This window comes from Rhinatrema bivittatum, chromosome 19 (genome assembly GCF_901001135.1).
Source record: "Rhinatrema bivittatum chromosome 19, aRhiBiv1.1, whole genome shotgun sequence".
Classification (NCBI taxonomy): domain Eukaryota; kingdom Metazoa; phylum Chordata; class Amphibia; order Gymnophiona; family Rhinatrematidae; genus Rhinatrema; species Rhinatrema bivittatum.
Genome location: NC_042633.1, coordinates 15565168 through 15584005, shown reverse-complemented (window position 1 = coordinate 15584005; position 18838 = coordinate 15565168). Strand labels below are relative to the sequence as shown.

Genomic DNA, 18838 nt, shown 5'->3' with positions numbered 1-18838 from the left:
ATCCAGGATCAGGTCCTCTCCCTCCAACTCCTGGTCCTCTTGTGGCATTTTCACCCCAAGGACCTGAAAAGCCAGAGGAAGCAAAACATCCAGCTCTTCCCTTTTAAAAAGGCGCACCACTTTAGGGTTCTCCGCCTCATGAATGGAAGATACCAGGTCATCCCCTAGACCCGCACCTCTGGTTGCCGGATGAACCGGACCTACCAGTGCTCCCTGGCCAGACACAGACCCAGCGCCCCCAGGGGCCCCGCTAGACTCCACAGGCTCAGCACCCTCAGACGAATCCCCTAGCGGGTGCAGAATCAGGCCCTGCCCTGAGGGAACTCTCCTACTGGGCATAGAGATCAGACTGGAACCACCCGGAGCTCCCTTAGTGGGCTGAACTGGCGTCAGCTGCGGCTTAGTAGTACCCCAAGCCGCCTTCTGTCTGGCTAAATAAGCATCATGAAGCAACAAAACAAAATCCGTGGAAAATAGCTTCCCTGCAGGGCCTGGCTGAAAAACTGGCAGTCTCAGGCTTTCCTCCCCCTCCAGCCCTTCCTGTCTGTTCCCCACATCAGAATGGGCCAGAGACAAAGATGGGGGACCCTCCCCCACCCCCTCCGGCGACTTGGGAACTGCCGCAGAGAAATCCAAAATGGCCGCCGTTCCCGTATCGACCGGGTGAGGGAAAGCAGAAAGTTTGCTCGCAGCTGGCCCGAAAATGCCTGAAACGCGACGCCATTTAGCTGGTGGGGGGCCGACTGAGGAGCCCTCCCCCACATCCCGCGCACAGCCCTGATCGATTCAAACGGGAGAAAACAGAGCTGCAAGAACAGCATGCCCTGCCGCGAGCCATTGCAAAGGAAGATGCCCGAGAAAGAAAAGAAACACACTCACCTCCAAAAACTCTGAAAGAGCCCCCCAAAAACACTAGGACCTCTAAGAACTCCCACCTAAGGAAAGGAAGCCGCCCGCACAGCCAAGCTGTGCTCTGGTGCAAAACAAAACTTTTTTTTTTTAACTTTATCCCCCAAAGAGACAAATTGCCCTTAAAGAAACAGGCAAAAGTCTCAAAAGGGACTTAAAAAATCATGAAATACAGCCTGCAGCCTCCTCAGCAGCCTCGTGAAGGGGAGGGATCTGGACAACCAGATTTACACCCCACGGGCACACAGACCGAGCACACACAAGGGCACCAACCCCCGGCTCGGCCGCCTCAACTGGACAGAGCAGAACCACTGGGATTCTTAAAAAGCCAAAAGAAACCCCCGGGAGGAAGATTCAAAAGGAAAAATTAGCTGTAAAAAATTAGCACACTGCAGAACTGCAGGATTCACACCCTCGGCCTTCTGCTGGAGACAGAGAAATACTGAGGAACTGCAGGGGGCACTGAGGGTTATGATGCAGTGTCAGCAAAGCTTTTCTCTGTCTCCATCTGCTGGCAGGAGGGGGAATGAACCCAGGAGTCTGGACTGATCCAGGTACGTACAGGGAACTTGGGATTGGTATTCGGGTCTCAGGCCTAGTACCCAAGAAAGAGATTTGAACAATGGTAGTAGGTTCTTGTTATAATGGTAATTGGTCAACCAAAACTAATAATGGCTCCTAGTTGTTTTCTAGCTTCTGCATAGCATACTGAGGAGCTGAAGCAGTACCAGACCTTTTATAGAGAGTGAAGTCAGCTCTTGAATTTTGTCTCTGCCTCTATCTACTGGCCGGAGAATGCAACCCACATTTATGGACTGGTCTGTTAGGACTCAAGGAAAGGAAATTAACAAGTAAGTATAAATTTCACCATCAATGACCTCTCCATAGTACTGAAGAAATCCTCTGCTCCAAGGCTAAAACTAAATGACTCAGAAGTCAAATGCCTGCTATATGCAAATGATTTGGTCATTCTGTCCCCCACCACAGAAGCTCCACAAGATAATGTAAACCTGCTAGAGGTCTACTGCAAATCATGGGCCCTACAAGTAAATTTTTTCTGGAAAAATTATGATTTTTCCAGAAAAGGTGAAAAAATCTTCAATACAAATTTACATTTTTGCTAAATATACAAAACGTTGAGCGTACCCTAGCCTAGATTATACATACCTTGGCTTGAGACTAAGTGCATCTGGGAGTTTTAAATTGGCTATAAAAATACTACAAAAAAAGCTCCAAGAGCCCTATATGCAACGAAGGAACCTCTGGACAAATGTAACCCCTTAGTAAAACTGCTTTTATAATTATTTGATAGCATCATTCAACCAATCGTCTTATATGGGAGTGAGGTCTAGGGTCTATCATTAATCCCAAACTATATAGAATGGGATAGAACCTCAGTAGACATCCTACACCTCCAGTTCTGTAGAGAGACACTCTGGGGCAGATTTTAAAAGCCTTGCGCGCCGGCGCGCCTATGTTGTATAGGACGCTGGCGCGCGCAAAGCCCCGGGACGTGCGTAAGTCCCGGGGCTTTGCTTGGGGGGCATGTCGGGGGCGGCGTGGCATTCGGGGCGTTCCGGAGGCGGGGATGTAGGTGGGGTGCCGGCCCGGGGGCATTCCGGGAGCGTGGCCGAGGCCTCCAAACCAGCCCCCGGCCGGCGCGTGCAAGTTACGCCTGCCTCGGGCAGGCGTAACTTTCTGAACAAAGGTAGGGGCGGGATTTAGTTAGGGCTGGGGATTTAGTTAGGGCGTCAACTTTTGAAGCTAAGTTGGAATTCAGATTTTCACATATTGTTATTATTAATGATATAGCAGCATTGGGAAAAAAAACCGACTAAAAAATATATCTTTACTAACATTGACCAATGATTATACATAAGGCCGATTAGTAAAGTTATCTTACTCTACGACGAAGCCTATTATGAAAGTCAATTTAAGCGTCTAATAATTAATTGCTTAAGTTTGGAGGTATTTGTGGTATTTAGATTAAGATATTTTGTAGCCACCATAATCTTCAATTTTCTAAAAAGAAGGGTTTACTTACCACATTATTTGATCTCAATAATGGTGACATGAACTCCCTCCATTACCATGCTGTCTGTGAAGTAACACACAACCATGTAGCAAATCTTGTACCAATGCAGCACTAACACCCAGAACTCAAACAACTATAACCTGGTGTACAAAAAAAGACAGCAATGCAGATATTGCAATCTGCCCTGGAACACCAATACACCTCCTATTGGGAGAAGCAAATTGGAAAACAGACAAGCTAGACTGCTGCAGATCCCTACACAGAAACAATACACTAGCAGAATGCCTCACCTCAGTCACAAATGCAAGAAACAGGCAGACTCTCACCAAACAAAAGACAGAAATAGAAAGAAGCAGACAAAAACTGAACTGGAAACCCCAAGATGCCTGACTCTGTATGCAATGCACACTGGAGAAATAGAAACAGAAATGCATGTCCTCCTGTGCACAATCCAAAGATATCAGAGATGCACATTCCCCAAAGCTGGACAGAGAAAATCAAAGAATTCCCACAAAATAATGATCCAGAAAACCTCTGTATAATCCTGGGGGAAAGAGGAGAAACAGCAACTAGAGCAGCAAAATCTAAGGCATCATTGCCACCAGGATAGAAAATTAATCTGACCAGGGTCAGTCTGGACTGGAGCAGAGCCATAAACGGAGACATGGCTCTAATGCTGTACAGAAAGCTGGATTTATTACCATTTGGTAATGTTCCCTCCTCTCCTCCTACCCTTTATTTTAATTATTCTGTAAAATGACTTTGGCAACGCAGGTAAAAGTGTCATGCCAAGAAAGTGACTTTAAGCACAGTCATGAGCATGCAATGCCCTCCCCCCTATCCATGCCCGGGTGAAAAGCAGCCCTGCTGAGCCTGGTGCCCCACCCACCCTTTTAATCCCGGCACGGTCCTATTTCTCTCTCCAAAAAACCCCCTACTAAAATGGTCACATGGTACACGGCTGCCATGGAAACAAGGCTACAAAGCCCTCGGAGGCCTGGTCAGGTGGGTCGATCAGGTGACCTGATGACGTCGGAGAGGTCGCACAGCCCAGAGTACAAGCAGGAAGTGAAAGGTGGGGATTTTTTTGAAGATGGTTTTATTTGATTTTATGTGTTCGGCGATATATATATATTTTTTTTTTTTTGCATGATTATTGTTTTATTTTAAATACTGTATATGACAGTGCAGGCTCTATGTGAAAAGAAGGTTGAATAAAATCGAGATAATAAGTAAATGCTCACACTGGGGATCTCCTGTTTCTGTTCTTCTCTTCCATTAGGGGCTGCAAGGAGCAGAAAAGCTATAGAAGTAAAGAGAAATCTCCTGCCTCCCCACAGAACTGGAAATCCCTGACATCCCAAATCTCCCCTTCCTCTCTGCAGGAGGGGACGGGAGGAGAGGAGCTGAGACTTTATCTGTAACTCCACAGGAATCAGCCCAGCCTGCTCCTGCCTTATTCCTCTTTCTCAGCATCTGCCCAGGAGAAGGGACATCTCCAGCCCGCATCCCTCCCCGCGGCTTCACCATCCCGAAGGAAAATGTCAGTGCTGGTTTCTGATCCAGTAAGAAATTCTTTCCTGACCTCTTTTATTCAAAGATTAAAGGGGAATGCGTTCCTGGGCAATCAGGGCTTCCTAGGGAGTCAATGAATCTGCAGCAGGCTCAACCCCTAACAATGCATGCTGGTGCTGTGGCTGAAGCACACTTGTACTAGCGAATGCAGAGTGGCAAGCAGGGCCACTATGCCATGGCAGAGGTGCCACCGTCGGCAAGAAGAGGGGTGGGCAGAGCCACTGCTGACCCAAGCCTTATCTTTGCTTCTGTCCTCGTCCCTGCTGCCTGTGCAATATCTTTCTGCTGGTAGCATATGTTGGCAAGCAGTGCATCTTATCCGCTGCTGCTTCTGCTGGTTTCCCTCTGAAACGGGAAGCAGGCAGGGCCAGTGGATCTCTTGAAACTAGGGGGGGCTGTGTGCAGTTTGGACTTCCTGAGAAAGCTGGCTCCTGCTGGCCAAATCCTGCAGACGCGGGAGCACAGTGGTTAGGGAGGAGGACATAATATTGTGTTCTGGGAGAGGGAAAGGAGGATTAATGACTAGGCTGGGGGGAGAATTGATTATTGTGACTGAGGGGAGGGAAGATGAGGACAGATGGCTGGGGAGGGGGGGGGGGGAGAGCTTCTGGAGATGAAAATTGATTATTTCACCGGGGAGGGCACATAATTGCACCAGAAGTGGGAGGGAGAGAGGCAAGATGATGATAAGGTGGGGGGAGGGAAAGTGATTATGCTAGTAAAACTGGGTGGAGGGAGAGGGAAGGGAAAGCAATTTATCTCAGAGCTGGGAGAGAAGGCAGTTATGCCAGGCTCAGAGGGGGAAAGGGAAAGTAATGATGGCAGGTGGGGTGGAGTAGTGGTATCAGGTGGGGTGTGATGGAAGAGGTCAGGGGGATTGGTAGAGGAGAAGGAAGGTCATTCAGCTTAGAGGGTTTTGGGAGGGAGAGGGAAGGTGATTATACTACATGGTGTATTACTGACTCCCCTTCTGGGAATGTCACTGGATCTCACTGATGGAAGCTGTATAACAACATATATTTTCACAGGTTATAATGAAGCTGGAGGGAGAGGGGGCTGACTGTGTCTTATTTGCTGTTTCAGGCCTCCGTCACCTTCAGCGATGTGGCTGCTTATTTCTGGGAAGCGGAGTGGGGCGTCCTGGGAGAATGGCAGAAGGAGCTGTACCGGAAGGTCATCGAGGAGATTCACGGTGTCCTGATGTCACGGGGTAAAGATGCCCCTTCTATTGTCTACCGCCCATAGATCCTTTGCAGTACGGGTGTTAGCAGGTTCTCAGGACTGGAAAAATGCCAGGTTAACCTGGGAACATAAAATTTGGGGCCTGGCACCTGAGGCTGTACTGAGCCTCAGGAACTGCCATGGCTGCCCAGAGCTTGGCAAAAGACACCCCTGCTGTTATCAGCTCCTAAACATTTTGGCAGGCCCTATTTCTCAGGTGGTACATGCCGGTACTGGCACCTTTTCCCTCCACCTGCTTGATTTGCCCTGTGCTCCCTGGAAAAAAAACAAAAACAACCCACATACATCCTTCATGTGAGTACTTCTTTCCTTTTCCAGAAAGCACTGCTCATACATAAGATTGCCACCTGGTTCCATGTCATAAGGAATAGGCTCATTCACTCATGGTTTCAGCCAGTGGTGTGTAGGAACAGCTAACTCAGATTTTCCCATCGAGTTCCCTTAGAAAATCAGAACTACAATCCCCTGCGTGCACTGGGGGGAAAAGCCAGGAAGGGAGTAGCCTGTGCCTTATAATATGGAGGCGGTTGGCAGCCTCCTTCACTCTTACTGGGGGTGAGGGGGTGAGTAGTGTAGAGAGCTGGTTTCATTTCACTCACTCTGAGACCTTCACGACTTCCTTAACTTACCAGCAGAGGGAGACCTGGATCCCAGCCAGCAGATGTCTCCTCTAAGGTAACATTGTTATGTCTTAAACCAGATGCGTTATACAACAGCAGCTGGATTCTGCGTCGCTGATACAGGAGGGAGGATTTACCTCTCCGATACCCACCCGAGAACCACAGCTTCTGTGTAAGGGGATGATATTTTAGCTCTGTGCTACGTAACTGTAAAATATGCAGCTCCTCCAGGTGGTAACTAGGTGTCAGAGGTCCAATATCCCCTTTCTGCCTCTCACTGGTGTCTAGATAGAGCCCTATAAATATTCCGGGACTGGGATTTTCCTTCTCAGATGCAGCTAAGAAGCTGAGAGACTTCTCCCCGGAAGGGCACGATCCTTACAGAAAAGGTTGGCACCTGTAATGCCTTCACCTGGGAGAGTCATAAACAGAAGTGGCCATGGGCCAGAAAACCTCTTCACTGTATCCTTAACTTAATGACCCAAATATCCACAGATCTAAGATGATGAATTCCACAAGGGCGTAGATGAACAGAATAATTTACTGTGCAAAACGATGAGAGAAGCAGGCAGGGAGTCAGGGTATCTCTTGAGTAAGTGGCAGGCTGCAACTGTCTCCTTTCACCAAGCTTTGTCAGGCAAACATACACAAATGCACCCTGCGCCATCAGAACAGGAAACGTGCCCTTCTCCACGCCACTGGAATTAAACATATTTAAAATGTAATTTTGCTCTCTTGATTGCCAGGTTATTCAATTCTTAATCCCAATGTCATATTCAAGATTAAAAAGGAAGATGAGAAATATTTCACTCAACGCTATGAACAGGAGGGAAAAGAAGGCATTCGTGACCCTACTGATAGTAAGTAAACATTTGGGATTTAAAAGGCTTTGCATTTTCAGATTAGAGGAGGTGGAACATCAACATCAACCATTTGGGGGGACTTGAAATCAGATAATATCTGGTCCTCGGTGAATCCTCTCTTGTGACAGGTCATCCGATTGTAACGTCCGTGTTCTCCCTGAGCATCAAAGAGGAGGAAGAGTCCCATTTCCTGGGTCGTCCGGAGATGACTGAAGAGATTCTCCCTGCGGTAACTGGCGAGTATAAAATTCCTGCTGGCCGTCTTTACTTCCTGTCAGATTATAAGCGCTCTGGTACAGGGACCATCCTTCCCCAGAGAAGTTGGTGGGGAAAAAAGAGAGCAGGAGAATAACATGTTTAAATTAAGATGAGGAAATTGAAAGCCTTACAGAAATCCAGAGATAAGAGCATGGACACCTGCTTAGTGGGTGATGTGAGTTCCTAGGGTCAGGGGGAGAGAGAAGAACATGACATGTATCACCACAGTGGAGAGCTCTTGGTGGGGACAGTGAGGAGTGTGAGCTGTGTATTATCAAAATAACTTAAGAAATTGCCATGCTGGGTCAGACCAAGGGTCCATCAAGCCCAGCATCCTGTTTCCAACAGAGGCCAAAACCCGGCCACAAGAACCTGGCAATTACCCAAACACTAAGAAGAACCCATGCTACTGATGCAATTAATAGCAGTGGCTATTCCCTAAGTAAACTTGATTAATAGCCGTTAATTGACTTCTCCTCCAAGAACTTATCCAAACCTTTTTTGAACCCACTAACCACATCCTCTGGCAACAAATTACAGAGCTTAATTGTGTGTTGAGTGAGAGAGAATTTTCTTTGATTAGTTTTAAATGTGCTACTTGCTAACTTCATGGAGTGCCCACTAGTCCTTCTATTATCTGAAAGTGTAAATAGCCAATTCACATTTACCTGTTCTAGACCTCTCATGATCTTAAAGACCTCTATCATATCCCCCCTCAGCTGTCTCTTCTCCAAGCTGAACAGCCCTAATCTCTTTAGTCTTTCCTCATAGCGGAGCTGTTCCATCCCCTTTATCATTTTGGTCACTCTTCTCTGTACCTTCTCCATCGTAACTATATCTTTTATGAGATGCAGTGACCAGAATTTCCTAGCTATGCAGAGACTATGAAAACAGCATAATCCTGAGCTCACGGGCACTGATAATATAGTCTGCAGGATAACTTTTCTAAAGCTATTAGGACTATCTTTTCCCATTAACAGGCTGCCCTGCTGTCAATCCTGACCTTTTAATCCGATTTAAGCAAGAGGGATTCAAGATTGAGGTCCAGGGATGTGAGGAAAGAGGAGCTGGGCCCATGATGGACGCATGTGAGGACTGGCATGAAGCAGGTAATGTGGCTTGGACGAGAGCTAGCGACGGGCCCAGCGTTTTTACAAGAAAAACTCCTCCTTCAGATAAGACACTGCAAGAATGAGATACTAGAAGGAAGGCCCTGACTTTTCCAGCAACATTGTCTGGATAAGTTGTTTGTTCTGTTCCCCTGATTTCTGCTTTTTTTTTTTTTTTCAATTTACAGAACTCTCTCTCTGTTTTTGACTTGCACTCAGTTCTTTGCCCTTCCCCCCCTTAACACCCCAAGGGCTCCTCTTCTACTCTCCTTCTCTAATCTCCCCTGCTGTCCTCTATCTGTTCCTCCCTTTTCCCTAATCTTCTTTCGTGGCCTCCTGTCTGTCATTCCTCTTTCTTACCTCCTCCCTGTCTTCCTGCAGGCAGTGCATGGCTCTTGTTTTCTACGAGTCTGGCAGTAGCAGTAGCAGGAGGGAGGGAGATGGAATCCCACAGCCAGGCGTAGGTTCTGAAGCAGTTTGAATGGCCCTGGGATTGTGCATGACCGGCATGGCTCCTTTTTATATCGGTGGTCCAGAGGGTCCTTAGCTCCTTCCATGATGCCACTTAAACTTTCAGAGTTCACATAAATCTTATCTCTTGCACGAGGCAGAAGTACAACCCTAGTCGCTTTCTTAGGCATACTGGATGCCACTGTTTACTATGCTCCTATCTCGCCTTGAGCCACATTTAACGTTTCCTAAGTCGATATCCCAGACTATTTGAAAACTGCTAGGATGCCCAGTAGGACATTATGTTCCCATTTTTCTAATAGACAGCCAAGGTTACAGTCCTGACCTCACAGTAGAGATCGTGAAAATGGAAGAGGCTGATACCAGTGAGCAGCTGCATGGAGGAGAGGAGGTTTTTGATATCAACAGAGGTGAGATGGTAAATTCTTATAAAATCCTTGCTATTTACTCGTGCAGTGTGAGCCTTTCTACTTGTTTTCAGTTACATTGTATCACTGCCTCTTTAGGATTTGTTTCTTTAAGCTAGCATATGTACGGTTCAAGGCTCCAGGTCCAGCTTAATTCTGTGGTCTCTGGTAAGGAATTCCAGAGTTTCCGGTCAGCGACTGTGATGTGACTGATAGGAGGGCAGGCCAGGATGCACAGAGCCAGCAGGATGACCTCTGACATGGTCTGTTTCTCTCTGGTCATGTGCTCTTGCCCTCCTGCACCCATTTGCAAGCAAATATCACTGTTGCTTACATGTAATATGGAGCCTAAGCCAAGCAAAGGCCTTTAAGGAATCCCATAGTGTTAAAGTTTCCTGATCTATAACCATCCTTTTCAATTGCTATAAAAATAAGGAGCAAACTCTCTCATTTTTATCTAACAGGGAATGGGTTCTGGGATAACGGTGAGATGCAGAGAAGGTGCGATGGACAGCAGAGGGCGGAATGGAAAAAACAAGACCCTTCCAGAGACAGCCCAGATCCTTCCGCAGACTGTGAAGGAGGTGCCATAAAAGTAACATCACCCAGGATGGAAGACAGAATCCAAAAAGGAGAGAGATCAACGTCGTGTACTGAATGTGAGAGAAATTTCGAACCCTTCTCAAAGGTTGTAGATAATCCAAGACTCAGTGAAAAAGAGGGATTCTTTGAAAGTGCTGGTACTTGGGAAAGCTTCACCACAAACTCGCATATTATTGAACACCAAGAAATGACTGATTGTGGGAACAAGTTCACTAAGAAGTCAAGTCACAGATTTGTCCAACAGTACAATGGAAGGGAGAAACAATTTCCATGTGGTGTAGGAGAGAAAAGAACCTCTAGGAAAAGAAATCTGATAGCCGATAGAAAGTTTCATGTACAAAAAATACCATTAACATGTACGCGGTGTGATAAATGTTTTACTTGCAGTGACGAGCTGGAAGAACACACAAGAAGTCACGCAGCAGAAAAACCATTTCAGTGTACTGAATATGAGAAGTATTTTCCTCTGAAGTCACACCTTAGGGGGGACACAAGTCTTCATGGTGGAGAGAAACCATTTAAGTGTTCTGAATGTGATAAGTGCTTCAGTCACAAATGCTTCCTCACAGAACATGAAAGAATTCACTCTGGAGAAAGACCATTTCAATGTACTGAATGTAAGAAAGGGTTTACTAGGAAATCAAACCTCACCTCACATAAGAAACTTCACAGAGGAGACAAGCCTTTTAAATGTAATGAATGTGAAAAATGCTTTACATGGAAATCACAGCTTAAAACTCATCAGATTGTTCATACTGGAGAGAAACCATTTAAATGTACAGAATGCGAGAGACGTTTTCCTCTGAAATCAACCCTTAGAGTGCATGAGCGACTTCACACAGGAGAAAAACCATTTAAATGTAGTGAATGTGACAAATGTTTTGCTATGAGCTCAGACCTTAGGGGCCATATTAGAGTTCACACAGGTGAGAAACCATTTAAATGTACTGAATGTGAGAGATGTTTTGCACTGAGGCCTAACCTTATAAAGCATAAAAAGCTTCATACAGGAGACAAGCCTTTTAAATGTAATGAATGTGAAAAATCTTTTACATGCAGGTCTCAGCTTAAAGTTCATCAGCTAGGTCACACGGGAGAGAAGCCATTTAAGTGTACTGAATGTGAGAAATGTTTTGGTCTGAGGTCAAACCTTAGGGAACATATCAGTATTCACACAGGAGAGAAACCATATAAATGTTCTGAATGTGCTAAATGTTTCAGTCAGGTGGGAAAATTGAGACAGCATGAAATAATCCACCTGCGAGAGAAACCATTTAAATGTTCTGAATGTGAGAAGACATTTCCTAGGAAATCAAGCCTCACAGCACACAAAAAACGTCACAGAGGAGACAAGCCTTTTAAATGTAATGAATGTGAAAAATGCTTTATATACAGTTCCAAGCTTAAAACTCATCAGATAGTTCACACAGGAGAGAGAATGAGCGATAACAATCTGTCTCAATCCATAAGCTCAGAAAAGAGTTCTGACCAACAGAAGGAATGAGAGAGAATTCACATGCACACTTGGAGAAAGGAGCAACAGAATTTGCTAAACAAGAGAAAAAAAACTCTTTAAAACAGGATAAACAATTAGCAAAAGCATAAATATAGTGGGGAAATATAAAGACTTACTTCAGCCATTATAGTTAAAACCCTGACACAGGCAGTTGGAACTACAGGGGACAATAAATCCACTGATTCTCTAATAAACTTGTTTGTTGTTTTCTGAATCTGAACCATGTGGGCTATGCTAGGATTAGGCAGCAGAATGGGATGAGACATTGCTCGCCAAGTAAATTACATTTTTCTGTTCATACCTCAGATCAGTCCAGACAAGTGGGTTTATGCTTCTCTAGCAGCAGATGGAGACAGAGAACAAAACTTTGAGGCACTGCTACATAACAGAGAGTGGCACCTGCAGTCCCTCTTTATTTTTCTGTTTCCAGCAGATGGTAGAGGTGCAAACCTGCAGTCTGATAGTTCAGGAAAAAAAAAATAGAGAGATTAGTTTTAGTGTTAGAGAGAAGATAGAAGACCTGAGGACGGAGCTTCCAGAGGTGTTAGGTTCCTTTGTGGGCCATCCCTCTGGGTGAGCAGGGGGTTGGATATCTCCAGCCAGACTCGACCCTTGATTCCAGTGGAAGGGAAAGCCAGGGGTTCCGGTTCCCTTGCTCCACCTGAGGGCCTACCACCCAAGCCGGCCTGTTGCAGCGTCCTGGAGCCCCAGAAACAGGAGAGTATGCCTTCGGGTGTTTTTTAATGAGGGGCTGGGGAGGCTGTGTGATTTTTAGGGCTGCTGGTCAGTGCGTTCCCTTCTTCGTGCAGCTGTGTTGGCTCGGCATCGGAGTGAGGAGGAATTTGCGCAGCTCAAGCTGTCTGTTCAGCACCTGGAGCTGGGTCAGCGGCGTTAGTGGTGGTGGTGGTGGCGGCGGTGGCTTAATTTTTTCTCTCATGTTCGGTTTATTTATTTATTTTTAAAAGTTGTGAGCCGCGCGTGCCATGCTGTCTCCCACTGAGCGCAGGAAATCCTGTCGGGCCTGCGGGAGAAGGCGCTTTCGCCTCAGTGCGGCCCATCTCTGCCCTGCCTGGGTCTCTGGAGGCGAGGGAGCCTCCACACAGGCTTCAAGGGGTAGACACTGCACTCGGGCTGCAGGCCCTGTTCAAGAGGGTTCAAAAAGTCAGCGGCCATTTTGGCTGCACGAGGCAGGAGTCCTGCCATGGATGAGGAAGGCAGAGACTCCCCTCCCTCCCCCTTTCTCCTGTGCTGCAGGGGTCAGATGGTGGGGGAGATGTCAGCAGACACAGGGGAGGACTCTGCACCCATGGAGCAGGGGAACCGTGGCAGATTTTCCATGGATTTTGTTTTGCTGATGCATGAGGCCTATCTCACCAGGCAGGAGCGGCCAGCCTCTCGGCCAGCCCGGGGTGAGGCTAAGAAGTCTTGGTCTGAGGCGCCTCCGAGGAAGGGGGGCATTTTGCACCTGTTGGGTCTGGATCGATCTCTTGGTGACGTTTCCTTTGAGGATTTCGATGATGCTGATCCGCTGGGCAACGATCTGCAGGACCCGCATATGGACCAGAGCCCGGATCTGGGGGCTGGTCCGCTGGGGACCCGGATGCAGACAAGGTCCCTCTGACAGAAGGGGATGACCCTAGGGTGGTCAGGTTATTCCGCAAGGATGAATTGTGGCCTCTCATCCCTCAGGTTCTGGAAGAACTGGGGATTAAGGTAGCGCAAGAAGACTCTGACATGGAAGGGGTAACCTCTGTGTTGGAGGGTCTGCATGGACCGCCGAGGACATTCCCCTTGCCAAAGCAGGTAAAGAAGCTGATTGACGAGGAGTGGAATTCCCCGGAAGCTGGATTGAAGGTGACCAGGGCTATGGCCAGGTTGTGCCCCCTGCCGGAGAGCACCTTGGAGCTGTGAAAGCTGCCAAAGGTGGATGCGGCGGTGTTGGTGGTGACGAAGAAAATGACCAGTGGCAGAGTCCACGGCTTTGAAGAACCTCCAGGACCGGAAGCTGGACATCCTGTTGAAGAGACTGTTTGAGGTCTCGGCTCTGAGCCTTAGGGCTGCAGTCTGCGCTAGTCTTATGTAGAGGGCTTGTTTGTGCTGGGTGCAGGAGAAAGCCAGAGGAGCTGCATGCATTGCACTTTGGCTAGGAATATGGTATTCGCAGTGGCCATGCGAAGGCTTTGGTGGCTATGCAATTGATCGGCGGATGTTTGGTCAAAGGCACAGCTTGCTAATCTCCCTTTTAGAGGACAGTTAATGGTTTGGAGAAGACCTGGAAAAGCTGATGAAGCATTTGGCAGAGTCTAAAGGGAATAGGTTGCCTGAGGATGAGAGAGGCACTAAGACCTTCCCGCACTCGCTTCCGTGAGATGAGATTTTGCTCCAACAGAAGTTCTTCCAGTTCTTCGCAGAAGCAAGGTTCAGACAGACAGCAGTCTTCTTGGGGGACCAGTAGACTGGCCAGAGAGGGTTCCAGACAGGGCTCTGGAGGTGCGAAGCCCGTCCAATGAAGGCAGGCTGGTCCACTCCTCTCTTGTGGCTATCGGAGGAAGGTTATCCTGTTTTAACGAGGAGTGGACCAGAATCACTTTAGATCAGTGGGTGCTGGAAGTAATAAGGGACGGCTACGCATTAGAATTTTCTCACCGCCCCCCCCCCCCCCCCCCCCCCGGCAAGCGGGTGGCAGTGTGGGACACTCTGCTGCGGCTGCAGCGATTATTTATTTATTTAGAATTTTTGTATACCGACATTCTTGATACAAATATCAAATCAGATCGGTTTCCATTATAACAGAACAGGTGTGGCTAAGGCGTTACATTAAAACAAGGTGTCTGAACAATAGAACGTAACTGTTAAGAAGTTGTAAATGAATGAATCAAACAACGTTAATAAACATAAACAGGTTTATGTTTATTAACGTTTAATGTTTAATTAAACGATTAGAAGTCATTCTCCCAGTGCCGCACAAAGAGCGCAGTCAGGGAAGGTATTCCATGTACTTTGTGGTTCCCAAGAAGAAGGGCTCATTTTGGCCCATTCTGGATCTGCAAAGGGTCAATGCAGTATTGCGGGTGCCACAATATTGGATGGAAACATTGCAGATAGTGATTGTGGCAGTGTGCAAGGGGGAATTCCTGACCTCTCTGGATTTGACGGAGGCATATCTCCATATCCCCATCAGAGCAGACCATCAGAGGTTGCTGCGCTTCACGATGCTAGGACAGCATTTTCAGTTTCGAGCTCTTCCCTTCGGGTTGGCTATGGCACTGAGGCCGTTCATGAAGGTGATGGTAGTAGTGGCGGCAGCCTTCCAGAAGAGAGGGGATTCTGGTCCATCCGTACCTCGACAATTGGCTTATTCAGGCAAAGTTGGAGGTGGAATGTCTCTACTCCATTCAGCGAGTGACGGAGTGCCTGGAGTCCCTGTGCTGGGTGATAAACTGGTTGAAGAGCCAGCTGATACTGTCCCAGTCCTTGGATTATCTGGGAGCATGATTTGAAACCTGGATGGGCAGGGTGTTTCTTACCCTGGAAAGGATGCTCAGGTTGCAGTCGCAAATGCTTCGGCTGCGGGACCTGCCAGTCCCCAAAGTTTGGGATTATTTGCAAGTCCTAGGGTCCATGACTTCTACGCTGGATTTGGTGCAATGGGCTTTTGCGCACATGCGTCTGTTACAGAAAGCTCTTCTGCCCCGTTAGAATCCGATGTCAGAGGAGTTTCAGATGCTGTTGCTGCTCCAGGAGGAAGCCAGGTCCAGTCTCTAGTGGTGGCCATCGCGGTCCAGTTTGAAGAATGGAGTGGATCTGGAGGTTCCTTCGTGATGCGCTTGGTTGAGTATCTGGTAGGTCCGAAGTCTGGAAGGCCGGGCGTTCGGATGTTCTGTCTTCATTGAGTGCCTTGGGGGCCCGAAGTCTTGATGTCCTTGCCTTGGATACCCTAGTTGAACCTGCCTTCAGATGTCTTGCCTTTGATATTTTCGTTGTCCCTGTCTCCAGATCACCATGCCGTCTAGTCTTCAGATGTTTTGCCTTTTGGCCTATCTTTCCATTCATCAAGAGTCCTCGTCTCGCCTTAACCTTGACATAACCTTGCCTCAGCCTTAACGTAACCATGCCCCAGCCTTGCCTTCTTGCCTCATGTTTCGCCTGACCTTGTTGCCAAGTACCTTTGCCCGACTATGTCTTCAAGTATCGTCTGACCGTACCTTCAAGCATTTTCATCTGACCTTGTCTGCAGGTATCCTTATTTGACCATGTCTTGAGTCTTTGTCTTGTTTCAGTACCATTGCTTGTCCTCGACCTCTGTCTGTTCTGACGCATTTGCTGTTCCCGTACCGCAGGTCCGAAAGGGCTATCGAGTGGCCGGAGGGCTACCCCAGAGACCAGCATTGCATTGTTGGGTCTCTTCTGATGTGTCTGGTTCGGTGGAGGTCAGAGTCCCTGGTCTTCAGCCTGTCTGCCTGTGCTGGGATACGTCTCACCTGCCTCAGCACTTCTACGGAGTTCTCTGCAGTCGCGCTGTGGTCCAAGGGCACACAACTCTCCCCGGAATCGGGATCGCTCTCTAGCACTCCCTCAACACGTCCTCCAATCCATAGACTTTGTCCATCCTGGAATCTTAATTTGGTTCTGCGAGTACCGTGTGGTCCTCCTTGCGAGCCTTTATGCAGGGCTTCCTTGAAAGATCTTACCCTGAAGAAGGTTTTTCTAGTGGCAATTTGCTCGACGAGACAGATTTCTGAGCTACAAGCTTTATTGTGCAAGGAGCCTTTTTTTGAGGATTTCCAATGATGGAGTCTCGTTGTGGGCGGTTCCTTCCTTTTTGCCCAAGGTGATGTCGGCTTTTCATTTTAGACAGTGGAGTTGCCATTGTTTTCTCATCTGATGCCCGATTCTCCCCATGCGAGGGAACTTCATCTTTTGGATGTGCGTTGGGTTCTCTTAAGATATCTCAAGGTGACTAATGGTTTTCGTACCTCGGACCATCTTTTTGTGTTTATTCAGTGGACCAAAGAAGGGATGCAAAGCAACTAGGAGTACAATTTCTCGTTGATTGAAGGAGACGATTGTTTCGGCCGATATTTGTAAAGGTCAGCCGCTCCCTGAGAGTTTGCAGACGCATAGGGCACAGGCAGCCTCATGGGCGGACTGTCAGTTGGTGTCTCTGCAGGAGATTTGTCAGGCAGCAACGTGATCCTCTTTGCTCACTTTCACTAAACATTAACGTTTGGATGTCAGGGCCCCAGAGGAGGGGGGCGCCTTTGGGGAAAGTGTGCTGTGTGCAGGTTTTTCGGGATCCCGCCCAGCGTAAAGGGGCTTGGGTACATCCCACTTGTCTGGACTGATCTGGGTAAGAACAGGAAAGGAAAATTGGTTCTTAGCTGCTAATTTTCATTCCTGGAATACCACAGATTAGTCCAGATTCCCAGCCCATTGTGATTATTCTCAAAAGACCTCTCCTGATTCTGGATACAGGATTTAAATTTGTGCTGCAGAATATAATTTGTATATAGTTTTCACTTTTGTGAGATGCACGATCCCATAGTTCAGGAGTCAGTTTGGTTGGGAGTTCCAACTTGTTCCCCAGCTCTTTTAGAGGAAGAGATCATGGAGGTTTGGAGTTAGACATTATGGCCTGGGTACAGGTCAATACTGAGGGACTGCAGGTGGCACTGTCGGTTATGTAGCAGTGCTTCAGAGTTTTGTTCTCTGCCTCCATCTGCTGGTAGGGATGCATAAACCCACTTGTCTGGACTGATCTGGGGTATTCCAGGAATGAAAATTAACAGGTAAGAACCAATTTTCCTTTTTTGGCTCATATAGCATCAGCAATGGGGGAGGGGCAGGAGCGTAGGTTGCATTGTTTGCTTTCTCTCTTCTCCCCAAAGAAACAGAATGGCGTTTTACTGTGTGTTGCAAAGGCAGCTGTATTCCTTCTGATTGATCTCTTTCCTGTTATATTGATGCAGCATCCCAATCATCCCTGATCCAGTCCTTCAAACAAGCCAACCTTGATGCCCAATACTATAGCATGAGCTCTGATAATTCCTACGCCGCCCTATAGTTTCGGCCTACACCGTGTTTCTGTACTAATGGGAGGCACCCTGCTCTGCCAGAATTAGCTGGACATAATACTGTTAGTAGAAAGAAACATGGATGCTATATTATTTATTTTATTTATTTATTTGTGATTTTTCTATACCGGCATTCACGGAGTTCGTATCATGTCGGTTTACATAAAACAAGGGGTGAGCAATACAAAACTATAACTTGAATGTATACATTACAACTTATAACAAATTATAACAAGTGCTCAGAAGAAGAAGTTACAATAAAACAGGGATGATTCTAACTGGGAGTAAAAGAAGAGGAAGATAGAAGTTTAACAAGAGGTAGAACTTTGCGGTGATTGTTAATGACTATATTAGTTTAACGGAAGATGATCAGTCTTGTTGTATTTAGTGTAGGAGAATCAGTAAGGGTCTGGAAAGGCTTTCTTGAACAGCCCTGTTTTAAGTCTTTTTCTGAAGGTTGGTAGACATGGTTCCTGTCGTAATTCTAAGGGGATTGAGTTCCATAGTGGTGGGCCTGCTGTAGAGAAGGCCCGGTCTCTCAATGTTATATGTTGGGTGGTTATGAATGGGACATGTTGAAAGAAGTGTATGAATGGGACATGTTGAAAGAAGTGTATGAACTTGGGAAGAATGTTCATTTTAAGTGCATTATCCTCCCTGCCCGTGAGATGTGTAAATATGCCCTAACCTTTAAATCCTTGTAATTTTTGATGTTGCTGGAGTACAGTTCATCTTAAATAGGTTGTGGAGATCAGGGGATATTCGTATACCTAGATATGTAAACCCTGCTTTGGATATCTTAAACCTGTCAAGGTAGCTAAATTTAGAGCCTAGAGGGAATGCTTCAGACTTATCAAAATGTACCTAATGTAATACCACATTGTATTCTTTGCTTGTCTGCAGCAGTGCAGACTTCAGGGTGTTTACTTGCCTCAAGGATCGTAGAATACCAGCTGTAGGCAATGACATTTCTGCATTAGTCCCTCTATCTTCAAACCAGCCATCGGTGGTGGTGACTATCGCCGCTGCGCCAGTAGCTCGAGATGAAAAAATAGGGGTGAAAGAGGGGAAACGCAGAAGTCCTTTCTTAGACTCTTAGCCCGAGAGTTTGTATATAAAGCTCAGATCCAGCCCACAAAGCCAATGGTAGCGGATT

At 47.0% G+C, this 18838-nt stretch overlaps 1 protein-coding gene across 1 annotated transcript; it reads left to right on the top strand.

Moving 5' to 3' along the window:
• Window positions 1-3929: 3929 nt before the first annotated feature.
• LOC115080941 (oocyte zinc finger protein XlCOF6-like) lies at window positions 3930-12387 on the top strand. Its single transcript, XM_029585416.1, has 8 exons — window positions 3930-4019; window positions 4227-4509; window positions 5603-5729; window positions 7128-7241; window positions 7373-7480; window positions 8483-8611; window positions 9385-9492; window positions 9954-12387. The coding sequence occupies exons 2-8, from the start codon at window positions 4486-4488 to the stop codon at window positions 11594-11596; spliced, it is 2253 nt and encodes a 750-aa protein (XP_029441276.1). The 5' UTR covers window positions 3930-4019; window positions 4227-4485; the 3' UTR covers window positions 11597-12387.
• The last annotated feature ends 6451 nt before the right edge of the window (window positions 12388-18838 follow it).